This window comes from Cnephaeus nilssonii (genome assembly GCF_951640355.1).
Source record: "Cnephaeus nilssonii genome assembly, chromosome: 8".
NCBI classification, from domain to species: domain Eukaryota; kingdom Metazoa; phylum Chordata; class Mammalia; order Chiroptera; family Vespertilionidae; genus Cnephaeus; species Cnephaeus nilssonii.
The window spans coordinates 2,873,789-2,893,870 of NC_137079.1; the positions used below are offsets into that span (position 1 = coordinate 2,873,789).

Consider the following 20,082-nt stretch of genomic DNA (forward strand, 5'->3'; position numbering starts at 1 on the left):
AATTTTATAAGCTACTATGCTACACTTTTTTTATTAGCATCTTATAAAATATTGGAAGCTATAATTTTCATCTGCTGAACTTAACAGTTCACTGTATTTCATTTAATTGCTAGAATTGTAATGTGAAAAATATGTGGGCACTTTAATAATAAAAACAAAAATCTGTTTTCATGAAGGTTGCTATCAAACTACTGAATGTATTTCAGGTCAAAGCATTTTTTAAAACTATTTTGAGTTCAAATATAATGACATAAAATAGAGTAATGGCAGCATTTTTCCAAGCTAGGTTTAGCTGCACTGTGAGATGTCTTCACATGGAAAAGGGTTTTCCATCCATCCTGTAGCCTGTATGGTAGACTCCTCCTTTTCTTCTTGCTCTTCCTCTCCTTCTTTCCCTCTTCCCCTAGTCTCCATCATCATCTCCTCCATCTCTATCGTCATCGTCGTCGTCATCATCATCATCACATATAACTGTATTCAGAGCACCTGGCAGGCTGGGTTCAAGAACGAAAGGTAAAATCTGTACCCTTTGAAAAGTGAGATGGGGCATAACATACACATTAAAACTAATCAATGAGACCTGCCATATATTTAATGCTAAACAGACATTTAAAAAATAACTGTTATAAGAATTCAAGAGTGATTAACCCTTTAGAATTATTTAATTTTAATTCTGATGTTCTGCCTCGAGGGAAGTTGCTTAGTTATTTTGTAAACGGTTACAATGAGTTATGAGGAGAGAAAAGGAGGAGGAATCCGAATTTTCTAAACTCCTACTATGGTGCAGATACTATGACAGTACTTTCACCAGCTCACTATTTCAACTAATATTGACATTAAATCCAAAGATAATGGCAGAGAAAATGGATTTTAAAAAGTGGGTTTGGAGCCCGGCGGTGTGGCTCAGTGGTTGAGTGTTGAACTATGAACCAGGAGGTCATGGTTCAATTTCCAGTCAGGGCACATGCCTGGGTTGCTGGCTCGATCTCCAGTGGGTGTCATGCAAGAGGCAGCCAAGCAATGATTCTTTCTCATCATTGATGTTTTTCTCTCTCTCCCTCTCTCTTCCTCTGTCTGAAGTCAATAAAAACATATTTTAAAACATTATTTTAAAAAGTGGGTTTTGAGAAGACCAGGCGTGGACGAGGCAGGCTGAATTTCACAGGAAGTGAGTGAGGTGTGGCAGGAGCCAGGGCTGCAGCAGAAGCCACCTGATCTGGGAACCTGCCAGGTCACTGGCCACTCGGGATGGCAGCTGACTGCAAACCGCCGGCTGCTCCACTTCCCTAAGGCTCACGGAAGGAATTTGAGTGTATGGTTTTTGAATTCTAGACCTTATCACGTAATCACAAATTTCTATTGTGGATGTTGGAGTAATGAGACTTAAATGCTGTAAGTTCAATTATTCTATGAGTAACATTCAACATCATCTTTTACTGTAAAGGGATGAGAAATGTTAAACATTTGAAGACAAACCAGTCTATTTAATAAAGAGGAAATATGCTAATTGACCCTCACACTGTTGCAAAGATGGCAGTGCCCACAGCCAATAAGGAGGGAATATGCTAATTGACTGTCCCGCCCTCAAAGATGGCAGCACCCACAGCCACAAGATGGCGGCACACAGTCCCCTCAGCCCCATTGGGGTGGCAGGCACACAGCAAGTCTGGGCCCACCCCAGGCGGGCCCGGCCACTCTATGCGCCTGCCTCAGAGTCCCCCAGTCTCCTCAGTCTCCCAGCCTCCCAGGGCCGGCCTGAGATGCAGGCAAGCCTCAGATGTTGGCTGCCCAGCTGCCCAGGACCTCCCGAGGCTCAGGTAACCAGGGCCGGCCGAGGCTTGCACTGCCGGCAGTGGCAGCAGCAGAGGTGTGATGGGGCATCGCCTTCCCCTGATCGCCGGGTTGCCTCCCACCCCTGAGGGCTCCTGGACTGTGAGAGGGGCAGGCCGGGCTGAGGGACCCCCCCCATCCAGTGCATGAATTTTCATTCACTGGGCCTCTAGTCATAAAAATATCTGAGTTATAACAAACCATTAAGTCAATCTAGGTTTGGTAACATAAGAGCACTACCTCAGACAGTCAGACCTTCCCAAACCATGTTCAAAGTCACAGCTAAAAGTTCAGTGCTCAAACCATGTTCAACCCTATGTTTTAAAAATTGATTCTAAATTGCAAAATTCGTAGAGGTGTTTGATTAAAAATAAATGTAATTCTTTACTACCACTGAAAGAAAATTTAAGTCTAGAATTCCAAAATTTGAATTTAAATGCTATATTATGGGGAAAAATTATTTTCTAACTAGACACATTTTGTTCTCAGAAATGAAATAAAGTTTATTAAGTTATAATAAGTCATTTCATTAAGTTAAAATTCTCTGTGTTGTCTAGATAACTGTGTGAGGTTAGATTTGAGTTACTAAATATCCCCTGACTAAATAGTGTGCCCATAAAGTTAAAGAACATTTAAAATTTATAAGAAAAGTATAATCAATATCTATTATTATTAACATATATGACACTAGATACTTAATATGAAATGCTTAGGAAAGTGCCTGGATTTTTAAATATTGGCTATTGTACAGGGTTTGGCAAACATAGCTTTACAGTTTTGAGTACACAAAATAGTTTATTCTTATATTCTTATTTATTACTTATTATATTATTTTTCCATACAAAAAACTATAAACCTACTTTTGCCTCAACCTGTATTTACTATTTTCCATGAAAACAAAATCATGTTAGTAAAGGGAGCTACCTATGGTTTAGATGTGCAATCACTAAATTGAAGTGCAAATGTGATGTAGTATAGACTACTAAAAATGAAAATCAATATCCACTCATATAAGAAAGGTGATATGGGGAGGTGTTTCAAAAATTTAAGAGCCCTGGCCAGTTTATCTCAATGGTTAGAGCATTGGCCAGAGGAGCAAAAGGTCTCGAGTTCAATCCCCAGTCAAGGGCACTTACCTGGGATGCAGGTTTGATACCAGGCCCAAGTCAGGGCTCCTCTGGGAGGCAACCAATCTATGTGTGTCCCTCTCATATTGATGTTTCTCTCTCTCTCTCTCTCTCTCTCTCTCTCTCTCTCTCTCTCCCTCTCTCCCTCTCTCCCTCTCTCCCTCCCTCCCTCCCTCCCTCCCTCCCTCCCTCTCTCTAAAAATCAATGGAAAAAATATCCTCAGATGGGGATTGACAACAACAAAAAATTGAGAAGAAATGGTTCTTTGGGGAAAGGAATCTGACCAAGTACTATTTCTTATTTGAATTATTTACTAGAACTTTTTTTTTCTCATCAAGTAACAATAAAAATAAAAATGATTATAAAATATTTCTTCCAGATTTTATTTTATTAAGAAAGAATAGCTCATTCATTCATTCAAAGAATCCTTCTAATGGGGGAAATAAATTACATTAAAATAACAGATAAGTTGTTTGCCAAAACATTGAAATTTCTATTATTAGTGGAAAATAATAATTAGCCAAAATTTTCAATTGCTTCACTTGTACTTGAGAATAATAATAATAATAATAATAATAATAATAAAAGCACGCATGTTCCATGATGGGAGGCAATGTGAACAATATGTTTGGTATTCTTAGCATAATTCTCAGGAATAGATTCCATCCAATCACTCTTTTGTAGAGGCAGGTAAATGAAAAGATGACTCTTTCTCATATAACATAAGTTAAGCCCCAAAACATTCAGCCATTTAAACTATGTGTCAAAATGTCGTTCTTCCTTTGAGCAGCTATCTAGTTATTCACAGCAGCAATGTTCCAACGTTGCTGATATATATTCACGTTCCTCGTTTAGAAGCCAACAGCCACACTTCCTTTCTCCTCTGACCTCGGGTCTTCTCACGTTGTAACGTAATTCCCCCGTGAACTCCACTGACTTTCATTTGTGACCCACATCAAATTTCCCACTCACAACTTAAGAGAAAACAAATCATAATCTTCTGTTGTTCTTTCCTTTTATTTTCACAGACAAAGGAGGAAGTTGCCCTCAGATTAAGACTCTCTGAGACAATGGTCACGAAGTGGAGAGAGAGCTCAGGGGAAAACAAGACTTATTTTTACATTGTCAGCTAATCCACAGCTGTGCCACCTGTTCGTGTGGACGCTGTCCAAAGGGATTTGAAGCGCAGCCAGGCAGTCTGCCCTGGATACGGAAAAGAAAATTGTCAAACCTTCTGCACGGGGGAGGGGTGTATGTGTAGAGGGAAATGGAGGCCAAAATGGACACTGGACGTACTTCCTGCGCTTCATAAATCCCACATGTGCCGTTACCTCTGGGATTAACTTCTAAGAATGATTAGCTTCTAAGAACCATCTTGTAGTCATCACTGTACGTACGTTCTGCGTGACTATCTCAGTCTACAGCACCGAACTTCTCAGTCTCCCTAAGTGTTTAAGTCTCAATTCAAAGAGTTCATGAAGCAACTATATCAAGCACTTTCATTCTAAAAGATGAATACACTCATTTTAATGATATTGTTAAACACACACACACACACACACACACGCTTTATCCTAACAAGATGATAGAACGTGTATGAAGCATTTTGGATTGCTGAGACAAATAGCACCAACGTTATAAAAAAAAATAATTAGCAACTGATCCAGTGAAAATATAAGATAAAAAAATTCTAAATCATTATTATCTAAACCACAGAAGTCACAATAACCAGAGCAATGCAGAAGTTCTTGGAATCTCTGTTAAATTTTATGAAAAACACACCTAATCTTCCTCACTGACAAGTGTCAGAACCACCCTGGTGACAGCATGAGCTCATTCCTTAGCGCCCAGCACTGCATGCAAGTAGGAACACAGCTGCAAATGGTGGGACTGGTTTCTCCGAAACGCTGCACACAGTCTGAATCTCCGTCTCGTCCAGCTTTGTCATCCAATATTGTCAGGTGGCGGGTGACAAGATGGTTGAAGTGAAATTTGTCCACATGGCACTAGACAAACAAGACAAGTCCTCCTTTCCACAGGTCTGTAAGTAGCCAATATCCAAGAAGCAAAAGGAGGCTAATTCTTCCATTTCTATGGTTATTCAAATCGTTTTGATGTTGTTATTATTTTCCTAGCCACTGGTCTATTGATTTCAATAGCATGCTATTAAAGTTTCTAATTCTGTTAATAAAGCAGACACTTTGAGTCATTCCGGTTCTTTAATTTCTTTGCAATTGTGCTCAAAATATTTTACTACCAATACTTAGTTACTGGTAGGTAGTGGCTTTAGGGTAAACTAATTATTTGAGTCTAGGAATCACCTAGAATGTGTTATAAGGTAGTGTCAAGTTTAGATTTAAGTTCACAGTAAGTATACATTTGGTTCAGCTTCCCCTTTGCAGGTTAAACTTGGGGGGAAAGTTCTTAACATTAAGCCTCTTTACCTAAGACTGCTAACAGAATCTGGACATGAAGAGGTCTTTTATTGGGGTCTTTTGATTGCAAAGAACAAAGATTCACTCAGATTACCTGAGGATGGGCAGCATGGTCACTATAAGAATATATGGAGGAATGAGGAGACTGTCAGGGCTACCGAGAATCATCTTTTCCCAATTCTCAAGAAAGGAGTCCCATAGACCCAGCTCTTTTTTTTTTTTTTTTTCTTTTGAGCCAAGATTATAGGCTCACCTAGGGATTGGCTGCTGTTGGTAAGGCTGTGCACAGCTGGCCAAAAAAGCCAGCGCAGGTGATAAAGAATGCAGCCATAAATTACAGAGTGCAGCTGACTCCTGCAGTAGACCTGTGTGGATGAGGCAGAGTCACTGAGAAGGGGGTGCGGCAGGCAAGCCATTACCGATGTCTGATGTCCGGTGAAGCTCCGTGTATTGTTAAAAGTCAGGCCCTAGTCTAGTCTGACTGCATGGAACCCAGGCTCTAATACTTGTTACTCTGGGATTCTGGTCAAGTTAATGAATCTATTTGATTTTTTAGCTTCCTCAATATTAGAACCACTTAAGGTCATTGTGAAAAGTCAATGAGTTAATTTATGTCAAGTCCTCAGGCCACTGTCTGGCACTGGAATCACTGAGCAATCTAGGTTGACCAATTGCATCTGGTGTCATGGAGCCAAAGCGTCTCCCTTCTCCTTTATTATAGTGGGGTCTCTCCAAGGGATGGTGTCTGGCTAAGGAAGGGTGAGGCACCAAAGTCCTCTTTCAAGGCAAAAATAACCCTGGTCCAAAAAAATGTTCAAAAGGACTTTCAATCAGCCCCTAAATATGATACACATGTTTTTGTGAATAGACTCCTTTATAGTGATGTGTGCATATAAATGTAGAATGTAAAATGTAAAGCAAGTACTTATGAGCAGACACTCAAATTTAATTGTACAGTATTGTCAATATGAGATAGACATTAAGACCCAATGTCCTTTCATCTAGATATTCCTGCTGGTTTTCAAAGGTAAGCATATGCTGCCATGACATGTGTTAGTGGTGTTGGTCTAAGGATGAATAATGACCACGAACAGGTGGCTCTGTGCTGGGTGTTGAGATGGACAAGCTGGCCCGGTTCACACCAAGTTTGATCTTCTCCTTCCTCCAGTGACCCAGCCCTGAAGGGTCACTGAGCCTTGCTTCCCTGGGGAATGTGCTGGAGAAGAGGTCAGTGGCTGACTGCTCATCCTGAGAAGTTGAAGACATAAATTCATATGCCTGGTTAATCACGCTAGAAAAACACGACGAGTCACACCGTACATTATCTTTTGGGCTGATCAGAAAATTTCCGTACATAAGATGGAATTCTGAAGCTTGCTTCATAGGATGTTCACGTTCAATAATGAGGTCAATGAAGTTTCTGGCTCTTTGGGACAGTTTGGTCAATTTATGAAGATTCCAGCTTGAGAGCTCTTTCTGTGCATATTTTTTTCTCCTTTACGTCTATATAATTTGATCAATTCTGATCATTGATCATTGATTCCTACCTTGGTGACCTCCTCTTAATTTTGAAACACTATCACTGAGGTTATCTATGGTGTCACATACTTCCCAGGCGGCCAGAACATGCATTCACTAATGATCAGACACTCTTAAATAATTTTCATGTTTCAGACATAATCACATGTCTCCAAGTCATAAGTGTAGACCTTTTTACATCTTTTTAAAGACCTCTTCATGGACCTTGCCAAACCTTCTAAGTGGGGCCCTTGTTGTCCTGATTTGGTGACCACATATCTCAATTTCTGATGCCCATGATGCTAGGTTTATGGTGGCCATACGTAAGGGCCATGCTCAAAACAGCTGCTTTTCTTTTTTTCTCTTTCCCTCCAAACCAGAACACAGTTGCTTTGGTTGAACACAAGATAAAGTAATTGGCTTTCATTTAGAAGACATGTTTTACCAAGAACATATGCTTCTTAAAGACTAGACTCCCACTCAGTGTGACGAGATAGATCTGTACCTTAGGCGAGGGGGGCAGAAATGAATGGAGAGACAGAGCAATGACCCCAGTGCAGCGTCACACCGAGGCCGGGGCTCATAAGCAGTGGCTGTGAAGTCACCGTACTTGTAAATCATCCTCTCTCCCAGGCTGAGCACATATAGTTAAATTAGGGTAATTGTTAGGACGGCCATCAATTGCCTTTTACAGATTAAGTGGGGTAGGGAAATCTCATTATGAAGAGAAAGATATTCCTTATGAAAGACCTTTTAGAGCTCTTAAGCATCAACTCTGTTATTTTAAGTGTGTGTATGAGACTGTCAGCTTCCATTTTACATTCTGGTTGGATTTGAAAGGTGATCTGGGTAAGCACTGACATGGATTTGAGTCCTTCCCATTTGTAACAGGGAAGAGTAGGCTTTAATTGCAAAGGGGGTGGGGGGGAAGCCTCTTTCAGATGGAAGAACCTTGTGTGGTGTCTGAACTATTATTTAAGAAAAGCCTGTGCAGGTTCAGAAAAACAGGAGAGGAGCTGACGCCAAGCACTGCTCCCCTTGAAAGCAGATGGGCCGTTCAACCTGTCCACCCAGACTCCTGGCCAAGCTCTGAGAGCCCACCTGCTTGTCAGGTGGCTCCTCCAACTTAGATCCCATCAGGATGCAGAGGAAGCCTTAATATTCAAAGACAACTTCCCAACAACAGAGTTACAGAGAAACGGCATCGCAGGCAGAGTTGAGAGGAACAGACGACCAGGTGTGGAGAGAATTAAATCATCTTCTTCTCAAATATGAAAAAAAGCGTAATCAGAGATATTTTAACTGTATATCTCTATATACTTATAGACCATGATACAAATTTTTTTTCTTATAATTTTTTAAAAATTGTTTTCCACTGCTGTTCCTGATGTAAGTGCGCACATCTTAATGCTAAGAAGAGCCCACTGCGACAGTCTCTTCCCCATCACATCACCGCTGTCTCCACCCCCACAGGGGAAAGACTGTCAATGCTCCCTGGGAAAAAAATAACAACTAATTACATCATTTTTCTTCATTCCGGCATCTACCAAGGCTTGCTCAGACACATTCAACCTGTTACCACAATCTGTGATTTATCTCAAGGTTTTATTGAGTGTAATGAATAGCATCTTTCTATTTAAAATTATCAGCTTATCTTCCTTTAAAGAAGTTGACTAGCCAAAAAGCTATCTTATTATGTGCAATAAAAAGATATTGAAGTATTTTATTCTTAAAGTAAAACAGGCATGGAGTTGCCTCTTAAGGATGGAACGTACCATGAAAACTCACCATTTCAAATCACTGACGAACACTTAAGCTATTTGTTCATATGATAGAGGTAGTTGAGGTTTTTTTATGTGTGTGTTTTTTTACATTTAACAGATAGATCACACGGAATCTCTGTAGGTTATTTTGTTTATAGTACAGATTGTCATTAACAAGCATGCTAATGACAAAAATGTAGGCACGGGCTTATTTATTAGCTCCCTCTATGGCTTATGTAAAATCCTTATGTACTTATTGTCATGGACTCTGTGTGTGTGTGTGTGTGTGTGTGCGCGCGCGCATGTGTGTAAGAGACCCAGCAAAGCTGAATGGCTCAGAATAATAAAATCACTATATTGTGCTTCCAAACTGGCTGTTTTATCATGTAAAATATGGCATTTTCTAAAATAATGCATTTATACACATGCGAAATCAGATTTGATCCCTGGATCCTTTCAAGACTACTCTTGCATACTGCCTTCATGTATGTGTTGCCTGTGTTCCTGCTTCATTCTAAGGACACACAGCGTTCCCTGTGACATTACATAAGCCCAAACGCAGACACGAGGGAAGCGCGGCTCCCCCGGGTGAAGCTGGTCCCTTCAGAGCCACCACTCAGCGCACACAAATTCAGGGGTGCTTGCATCGCTTTAAATTGCCAATATTTGCCCATTCTCAACCTATAAAAATGACAGTTTCCCGTTAACGTACATGGGCAGATGGACCTACACAGGCGTAACAAAGCATCAGAAGACCCCGTGGCGTGTGTCACTCAGAGGTGACGACAGCCAGGTCCGTAGGCAGGAAAACCTAACGTCGGTGCCCTCTGGAAACGGGCGAGCCGTGGCTTCATCTATATTTTAACCGCAAACATGCAAAAAAAAAAAAAAAGATTTTTAAAACAGGTGTCCCCACCAAACCGGGATAAACAGACTCCTGGTCTTTGTTCTAGGAGATGAGGTATCGAGGAGGGTTACATCACCAGATGTCTCATCTAAGTACGACCAGCGCCAAAGATTGCGTTGTGCTCACACCAGGCATCCCTGGCCCCAGCTCGCCAAGCATGAAAACATGCACCCAACACAGGTTCACCAAGACGGGTCTAAAGAACAGTCCTCGGCCACAGCGCAAAGCTCGCATCCCTGCCACCTGACAGCTCCCTGGGACTCGCAATCATGGCAACCGCGCAGCCAGAGGGGCCTGCAAGCGAGGCCAGGGAGAGGGGACCGGAATGCCCGCCCGGGAGCAACACCCTCCTGGCAAGTGCCTAAAGCAGACAGGGAGCTCAGCACAATGCCTGCTCCGGAGGAAGCCCGCCAGCACAGTACCTTTTTGTGTCTGCCCCTCTTCCATATTCTCCTCCATGGCCACCGCTCTTCTGTGGAGTCTGGTCCCCGGAATTAATCAGAAGCTCAATGAGATGCTGGGGGACGGGCGGCTCTCCTTCCTGGGAGGCTCCGACAGCAGAGGCTCCAAGCCCCCGGAGCTGAGCCCGGCTCCTCGCGCCTCCTGTTTGCTTGGAGACAGGCTGTCAAGTGCAATTTCATTCAAATTACTCTTCCGTGAAGATTATCAATTTTTCTTCTCAAAGCTGCCCATTGTGGAGGACTGGAGGCAGGGAGGCACGCAAGCAGCCTGAGAGTTTTGGGGGGAAATCTGGTCTGGATCCCAGGAGCGGGGACTCTATGATTCATACGCCTCGCTTTGCATTTAAATTGGGGGAAAGGCAGAGAGGGCTGTATTGAATTCTGGGCTTTAAATGGGAAGCAGGCTGAGCTGCGAACAGACGGAGGGGTGGCCTCCTACAGGAAGCAGACCACCACCCGGAACCCCCCTTCGCACCACAGTGGGCAAGCCCAGAGCCGGTCCCTCTCAATGCGGCAGGAGTGGCTTCCCCAGACCCATACCTTGCAAAAGGCGTCTTCCTTTCTCCCCCTCACTCAGGAGCTAGTTAATTTGATTAAAGAGTGCCCCCAAAGCATACAGTTATACCATCGCCAGGGCTAGTCTGCAAAGGGTTATTATTACGAGAGGACGTGTAAGCTCACACCTTTCAGATTTAAAAGGATATAGAATGATACGGCTTTCAAAAGAATAAGTATAAATCTTTAAGCCTGAAAGGTATGTTTTAAGTAATTATTTTTCCTCAGTGCCACGAGACTCCTCAAGGAAAGGGAGAAAACCCCCAATATCCCATAAAAGCATCTATCGCTGTCTTTGTCATTTATTGTTCTGATCACAGCCCACCAGAACTGCTGATTTTAACGGGAATCTCTTGAAAGAGAATTGTTTCAGGGTCATTCCTGGGGAAGGCGGAGGAAGAAATTCTAGAGAAGGAACAAGGGGCTAAGCCATTGATAATGGGCTCCGCAGCCTGATTTGGAATGCAAATCCCAGCCTCGCAGGCTGGCCAGAAGCTCGCATCTGTGCTGCAGCCCCTGAGTGGCAGGGCAGGACCCAGGCCCCACGCTGCACAGAGGTGCAGTGAGAAGACAAACAGCGTCTCTTTCAGCGGGAGCAGACCTTCGCTGGGACCTGAAGGAGGAAGAATCCCTGTCTCTGTTTCCATCGCTGAGCAAGCACACAGAGAAACACACACAGACATGCACACACACACACACGCATGCACACACACACACGCATGCACACAGGCACACTGTATTCCTTCCCTTTCATCAAAAACACTTTACAGCCTAAGCATATCTACCATATGTGTTCCCGGCATTACAGACTATATTTCACATACATTTTAAAAAGTGGGTCAGTAGCATGTTACACATCATCCTCTAAATCATTACAAAAGCAACTGTTTAGAAGAGACTTCTTGTGCAACATTCCATTTCCTTTCTCGGGGTTTCTCATCAAAGGATGGCTCATCTTCTTGATTCTGTAATCACCTGCATTTGCTTTCTCTGGTCAGCTGAGCTGAGCCCCTAGGTAAGGATAATTGAGATAAATCGGAAACCTAGTCGCTCTGCACCCCAGGGTTGGTGAGAGGCCCGCTTGCTCAGGACAGGGGCCGGGAGGAAGGCACCGAGCCCCGGCCACATGCAGCTGAGCTCCCCCCACCTGCCCCCTGCAGAGGCCGCGCGCTCCTCCTGACATGCCCTGCGCCTAGCATACCTCACAGGTCACCAGTGAAACAGACCATTAACAGGCAAAGCAATAGAAACGAAGCCACTTTAAGTTCTTAGAGCACTTTACAACCTACAGAACACGTGCGTGTGTATGGAGCCGTTGGTAAAAAGAAACAGGGAAAATGCTATTTCCTCCCATTTTACGTTGGAAAAACTGAGACCTGGGCACACCAAGGCATGGGCCAGTCAAGGACCAAGGAAGTCTCGCAACCTATGTCCGCGACGTCCTGTCTGAGGCTGTGGGCGAGGCCGTGTTTCCTGCTGCTCTGTCCTCGCGAGTGTCTCAGCAGCTTCAAGCTCCAGCCTTGGGCCTCGGCCTTCTTCCCGCCCCGCACAGGAGGGGGGAGCGAAGGGGGACGGAAGGGATGGGAAGGCACGGGGCGAGACCAGGGGAAAAGCAGCCGTGACTTGTTTTCCTCCTGGAAACCGCAGCCGAGCACCCGGTTCCGATAGTGACCCACTGTTCGTCTAAGACAGACGTCTCCACGCCAAAATCGTCACCCACAGGAGACAACAGCATCGTATGCAGGTGTTTAAATGTACAAAGAACCACCTCAGATGCTAGCCAGATGGACCCATGAAGAGAAACGTGTGCACGCAGCTTCCTATGGCAGCCACCCATCAGAGCGAGGTCAAGTCTTCCGTTGCGGTCAAGCACACTCGACACACATGACATGACCATTGTGATCATGGCTCAGAGCACAGTCCTGGGGCAGCAGGTACTGTCACCACTGCCGCCGTCCGTGTCCAGAACTTCTCATCCTCCCACAGGGAGACTCTGACCCCGTGAAGCACGAACTGCCCTTCTCCTCTCCCCTCTTTGAGTTGCTGTGGTTGATTTTTGTTATTTTTAGAATTGTTCTTTTTTAAAGTCTTGAACTAATAATATTTTTAACAACCCACTATCTGAAAACTAGTGAGAAAAAGAAATGGTCCTGGCTAGTGTGGCTCACTGGGTGAGCATCGACCCATGAACCAGGAGGTAACAGTTTGATTCCTGGTCAGGTCACATGCCCGGGTTGTGGGCTCGATCCCCAGTAGGGATCATGCAAGAGGCAGCTGATCGGTGTTGATATTTCTCTGTCATTGAGAAATCTCTCTCTCCCTCTCCCTTCCTCTCTCTCTAAAAATCAACAAAAACACATTAAACAAAAAAGAAAGAGAAACAATTGACAGTGTTATAGACCAACTTTATGAATTCTAAAAGCTACTCTATGAGCCTTAAGAATGGACAATGTTTTCCTTCTTGGTCTCCTTCAAGACCTGTAACATGAGATGACAAGATGGCTCATCTAGCATTCTTTTCATTATACCACATTGTATTCCCCTCTATTTTTAGTCATTTATTTTAAAATATGCGTTCAATAGCTAGCTTAAAAATATGGTAACAAATGTTCATCACAATTTCCCTTTCAAATATTGTCCAGGAAATGTTTATAATATATATCCCCATTTTCCTGTGTTAGCTAGAAGACACATTGCCCACTAAACCTCAACCTGTTGGAAGTCCTCATTTCTCCTAATTCATCCTAATTTGGAGTTGGCACTTTCTCTAACACTTCATCTTGTCTTTATAAACATTTTATTACATAAGCCAAGAAAATATCTACATATTCCTCTAATAGATAATCAGTCATCTTTGTGATACAAGCAAGGTTCAACATAGAGACAAGGAAACATAGCTATGGATCAAATAGCAAGCTGAGGATCTCAAAGTCAGCATCAACTGAGGGAAATGGAAAACCATGGTCAAGGTCCGTGGGTCAGACACAGAAAAAAGGACATGTGGAAACAGTCATATGAACCAAGTACATAGCACACAGGACAAACCACCATGAGCCTTGTGTAAAAACTGGTCTTTTCCTCAAATGTCTCAGACACAGATCCATCACTAGCTCCAAAGAAAAAAGTGTCTTAGTTGGTTTTACTGCTGGTGTAAGCTCTAGGTCAGAAATGGACTGACATGGGATTTTCCCAAAGAGACAAAATGACCACAAACACTTGAATTTTTTAAATGGTCAAAGTAGCAGAACATTCTTTGGCATTGTGCAATTGTATAACACAATTGATTCACAGAACATCCAACTCTTAAGAGTTGTAATGACCATTAAGAGTTGGAATGACCACGGATGTTCTAAACATAAGTATCGGCAGGACGCATCAAACTCCCCACTGCAGCTGTCCTCGATAAAACGCAAGGCTTTCACACGCCTAGGGACCTGCTGTAGGCAAGAGAGATAATGTTTGCAGCCTAACAGCACAGGCAGGTCCAAAGCCTCCATTCTGTGTGACATGTGAAACTGTTACGAAAACACGGGCACGGGAGCCACGGGAGCCACGGGAGCCACGGGAGCCCACAGCAAGGAGAGCGAGCCTGCTCTCGGGCTCACAGCTGGGAAAGTGTTCTTGCTTTTCTGGAAGGCATAGGCTGATCTGACTTTCAGAGGCTGAACGAGTTTCTCACGGCGGCCCAGCTGGTGAATGAAGAACTGGGATTTGAATTTTGGTCTTTCTATTTCTACACTCACCCCCACAGACAAGATAAGTCATTCAGTACTAAGCACAGCCATAGGCAGGTCATGTCAGGTTGCCTTCATTTCTGAATAAAGCCTTAGTGTTACCTTAGTGACAATGGACATAGCTTATACCTCAGCTGAAGGATGGATTTTTTTTTTCTTCCATTCATTTGAACTAAAGTTTAATAATTTAGAAATATCAGCTAAGCCTAACCTTACACACCACATTGGATATTGCAAATGACAAGCCTATAAAAATAAATAAATAGGAACAGAGAGAGTGAGAGACAGACAGAGAGAGAGAGAGAGAGAGAGAGAGAGAGAGAGGAAGTACATGTCAGGCAAAGCTGATTACACAATATGGTGCACAGAGAAATGACAAGGAAAAACAAGACTCTGTCTCCTCAGCTTTGTAATAAGCATGTTGGTCTTCTTGCTTATACATTCCCCTGCAAGCACTTTCACAAGTGAAAAAATATGTGAACTCTTACATTTCCAGAGATCATTGAAGGTGACCTACAAATTCTTATCTCCAGGAGGAGACTACTCACAGATAGACAAGTGCTCTCATTCCTCACAATGGCCTGGACCAGTAATCCACACCAATGACCGAAAGGCAGCGGGGAGCAGGCAAGCCAATAAAGGCACTTCCTTCCCCACTCCCGACTCGCAGTGGGGGTGAGACTTCTGCATTGTCCCTTTTTGGGAGCTGGATATCTGAAGATATTCTGGGGTGTGTTAGTCCTGAGCAAGAGACCTTTGACTGCGACCTTCTCTCCATTCATCAAAGACAATACAGATACGCTTAAGGCCTGCATGTACCAGAAATGGCCAGCAAGTGTTCGCCCAAGAAAGTTTTATTGGCAACAGCATATGGTCTCTTTGTTGTTGTTTTTTTTAAATATTTTATTGATTTTTTACAGAGAGGAAGGGAGAGGGACAGAGAGCTAGAAACATCGATGAGAGAGAAACATCGACCAGCTGCCTCCTGCACACCCCCCACCGGGGATGTGCCCGCAACCAATGTACATGCCCTTGACCGGAATCGAACCTGGGACCTTCCAGTCTGCAGACCGATGCTCTATCCACTGAGCCAAACCAGTTTCGGCAGCATATGGTCTCTTTGGATGACAGACCATGGCTCCAGGAATATCAACACACTTGAGTCTTCGAGTGACACAAATCACCTACATCCTACCAGGCCTCTGCCGCCAGTGCTCACTGTCAGGTTCACGGCCTGGAACTCATGCTGGGCTCCCTCTGGCTGTGAGCAGTCTGGCCATCCCTCCATTTGCAACTATTCCTTATGGTTTTCTGCCGGACGCACGAGTCACCCATGCACAGCCCACTGCAGTGTCCTCGATAAAATGCTAGGCTGGCTACTGCCAATGCTGAGGGAGAAGTGCTTTATTTCCTCCCTCTACCCCACCGCCTGAATGTCAAGGTCATCTGTCTTCAACTCACATTTGCCAAGAACCATCCATTTTTCATTTTTAATATTTCAATATGGAAGCTGTTTCAATATGTATTCCCGTCATTGAGAGCAGATGCCATAAGTCACCCTTGTTTCTCCCTCATGGCTGGTGAAGTCAGACTGAGGACAGACCTATGGATGTTGACGTGCCTAGCTTTCCAGGGACTGTGCTTAACTCTTCTTGTTCAATAATATTTAACAAATATTTGTGTGGCCACTCACTGCAGGCTAGGCACATTTTTACCCTCCTGATGATTTACAACCCTGAAAATAAGTGGTGTTCCCAGTTATTGGTGACAAGACTGAGGCTTTGACAAGCAAATAATTTGTACAAGTCCCACAGCTATGAGGAAGCAAAATTTGAACAGGAGCTCTCAAATTTTCATTGTTCCTATTACTTTAAATGACTCGGTAAGCAAAAAAAATAAGTGTTTACTAATCAATCCCTGAAAATAAGTGACATAAAAATATATTTAAAAGTTGTTCTTGTGTAGCTAGATAAGTAAGATGGCAGTATAAAGGTGGGCATGTCTGCTATATCACATTTGTTACACACACACACACACACACACACACACACACACATACACACGCTAGTCATTACTTATTGACACATTATAGCTATGTGGTACATAGTGTATATAATAATAATGGTAGTCACGATGATGATGGTGATTATGATAATGATGGCTAATGCTACTCTAAACCCTTTGGATGTTCCAGGCACTGTTGTAAAAACACTATACGCATTGCCAGGTTAATCTTCACAAGACCGCTCTGAGGTGGATACAATTATCATCCCCATTTCACAGATATTGAAACTGAGGTGCTAAGGGTTTACATGCTTTTACCAAGATCGCACAACTAAGGAGCGAGAGCTGAGGTTCAAGGCGGCCCTTCTGTCCGTAGGGTCCATGCCCTCCATCCATTCGGAAGGAATTTACACCTAAAACAGGCTCCTGTTATACCTGGGCCCACCATGCCGCTGCTCAGTGCTCGCTTGCTGTCCTTACTGAGTTTGTTCATCTTCACATGCATCTCCGTTATTTCTGACTTACTTCGCCATTTATTTGTTGACATATACTTCCTGACTTATTTCTGTCTGTCACCCCATATATATCCTAGGCTCACGGGGCTAAGAAAAAAAAGTGGGCTGAACACCTTTATATCTAGTTTGGGGATTTTTATTCATCCCCTGAATTGGAAATGTAAGATTCACTTATTTATGTATTCTTTTAAAAACTTACACAATAATTTCTTTTTATTGTAAATAATATAGCACCTATTTTTACTTGCCCTTTAATTGTCAACTAGTAATTAAGGCTAGCTTTCTCCAAGCAGGCAGAGTGGCTGAAAGAAATGCCCTTTAGTTAATTACTGCGACTCCCTATGGAGCTACACTCTGGATAAATTACACTCACTGGATAGAAGCGAAATGGTGTTTGAATCTCGTAGACTATATGCTTAAACCCGAAGACACCAGAAAGAACCAGGATAAATGATTGGTCTAAGCTGCAAAGGCCTTGAATGGCTGCTCTGTTTACTGTAACATTACCTCCTTTGGCACATTTTTTTTAAAGAAAAGCTCAAAGCTCTAAGCTTGCATTCCCAGAGTCTAGATTACTTTGTGACTGACTGTAGGGAGTAATTTATTTTGAACAGACCGATGCCCCAGTGAATCAAGCACAAATTCCTCCACATGAAATTGAAAATCCTCCACCGCTGGGCTCCATGTCAGGAACAGCCTCTTTCTCTGTTTGCAAAGCAAATCTGTGTATTAATTAGATTAACTGGCAGGCTTCTCCCATCCTCTCCCCGCCTAGGAGGTCCCCTGAAATTTGATTTCCATTCACTTCATCTTCCTAATATTGCTCTCAATAGTCATGAATAGGACGTCTGATTTCTGACCGTAAGGCCCAATTTACCATCTTAATTCTAGATGAGTTCCCGACACAGTCAGCACCTCACGGATGCCACACAGCGATGTGTCCGCATCGGCTCGCCCTTGGTTTTCACTGTCAATCCCATCTCCACTTTCCTTTGTTTGTTTCTTAAAATTCTGGCTTTCTAATCTTTTTCTCAAAGCACTCAGCAACTCATTTAATAACAAACAAATAAACAATAACAACAACAAAACAAAACCACACACACTATTCTTTGGCCAGCTGATTCTAGAAATATTTTTAATCTTGACCTCTCACAAGTATTTAAGATTTAAACCTTAACCCCAAATAAATAAGAAGATAGTGTTTTTCCCATTTAAGTAAATTACCTGACAGTATAAGGGAAGCTTAATATCATTTTTTTCTTTATAAACACAAGGAGTATAAAACAAACTGGTACAGTAAGTAATGTAAAAAATTCCTAAAAATTATCCTGGCTAGTCCAAGAATTTTGTATGAGGACAATTATTACATTATAATTAATAATACTAATGTATGATTTCATCTCAACATCATTAGCATAGTTCTTATAATGTATCAGAAATTGTGCTAGCAAAGCACAATTCACAGAGCACGCCAGCCTCCCATAGGCTCCGGCGAGAACCAATGACAGCTGGGACATCAGGAAGGAAACATTAACTGGGGTATTATTCCATCCTACCTTATAATAGACAAATATGCAAATTGACCACACCTTTGCTATGCCCAAGCCATGCCCACCAACCAAGCCACGCCCACCAACCAATCAGGACGAGTATGCAAATTACCACCAACAAAGATGGCGGCTAATTTGCATATCAAGACAGTGTAGAAAGAAGCCAAGAGATGCTGAAGGGAGCAAAGCTGTGGAGAAGCAAGCAAGCCGGGGGGAGGAGAAGGGAGGAGCGGAAGCGGAACCGGGGGAGAAGGAAGGAGAGCAGGGCGGGCTGGCAGAGAAGGCGGGCCGGGGGACAAAGGAGGAGTGGAGGCGGGGCCGGGGGAGAAGGAAGGAGAGCGGGGCGGGCTGGCGGAGAAGGCGGGCCGGGGGACAAGGGAGGAGCGGAGGCGGGGCGGGGTAGAGTGCAGCAGGAAACCCTATTGCAGGATTTTTCCTGCAACGGGAACGCTAGTTTTTTTATAAAATGTTAATGTATGTGACAGAAACTACATGATTTTATATCTTGATCTCCATTTTCTAATCTCCAAAAATGACCGAAACTTCGGCATTTATTCATGTGTAAATACTATGTTTACTGGGTGTGTTATTCACGGCTCTTTTGGTGCAAAAGATGGAAAGCCAACTCCAAGAAGCTGAACCCAAAGGGGATTGCTGGTGTTTGTCTACAAAGTGGGCAGGTCTTGACAGGGAACATGGGTCCCAAGAATGCCTGACCACAGGGGTGAGAAGGAGGGATTCTGGCCTCTCCCATGTCTGCCACCTGACACCAGCCTCTCCATTCTAGACTCTTCTGCCAGCAGGAATCATGGTTGACAACAGCGCCCCACCTCAAGGTTCACACCTCCGTGCAGCACCAGAAGGAAGGATTACTCCAACAGGTGGGAGAATTGATTGGGAGAACCATTTCCCCCAACGCGAGAAGGTTCTGCTCCCAGAAGATCCGAGGGGCTGGGCAGCAACGATGAAAGTCCTCTCTGGATAGATGTTCAATGCAAAGGCAAACCTATCCTCAGCGAGAATTTCTGGTGAACACTGAGGAGGGATAAAGACTCCCAGGGAGGCAATTAGAGAGACAAGACAAATGGAGTAGGAATGTGGGCCACTGAAAAAGGCAGAGAGAAGGTGGAAAGATGATAGAAAGCCTGTCCGCAGGCCTACGGAGCCCTTCTCGGCCCTGACTCCCCACTGAGCCCACAGAACTCTGCGTGAGCGGAAGAGTAGGGACAGAGCAGTGGGAAACGCAGTGATTCTGACAAGTTCAACTCCTCCCTCAGTATCATGGACACGCCCAGTGACTGCACTCTGCTGGGGACAGCAACCTAAGAAATTGTAAGAAACAGATGTCAACCTCGGGACCTGATTCAGGAGGATGCATAGCATCTGTGCTGCAGGGCTCTCGCTGCCATTGAGCGCCACCGGGCCGCTCTCAGACGGGGACCATCGGAGACGGAGCAGGCGAGTAGATGGGCTCAGGGGGCAGGTCAGGGACCAGGAAACATTTGCAGTGGCTACTTCGACGTGTCTACCGTGGCGCGCGGTCCCAGTGGCGGTCGCGCGTCACGCAGCAAACCCAGCAGACAGCCCATCAGCACTGAAGGGAACAAGGCCTGAAAGTGCCCCGACCGAGTGTCACCTCCCAGCACACAGGTTGAAACCCAGATTGAACACATGTTTGGTTA

General features: G+C 43.9%; 1 protein-coding gene across 3 annotated transcripts in view; it reads right to left on the reverse strand.

Annotated features, from left to right (window-relative positions):
• The window catches only part of GPM6A (glycoprotein M6A), a 184,127-nt gene that overhangs the window by 79,532 nt on the left and 84,513 nt on the right, over positions 1-20,082 (reverse strand). For 2 of the 3 annotated variants that reach the window (XM_079779071.1, XM_079779072.1), the window contains exon 2: positions 10,004-10,203. The exons of the other annotated variant lie outside the window; for it this stretch is intronic. In XM_079779071.1, coding sequence (XP_079635197.1) covers positions 10,004-10,040 — 37 coding nt within the window. In that variant the 5' untranslated portion in view covers positions 10,041-10,203. The remainder of the gene's footprint in view (positions 1-10,003; positions 10,204-20,082) is intronic. 3 annotated transcript variants of the gene reach the window in all.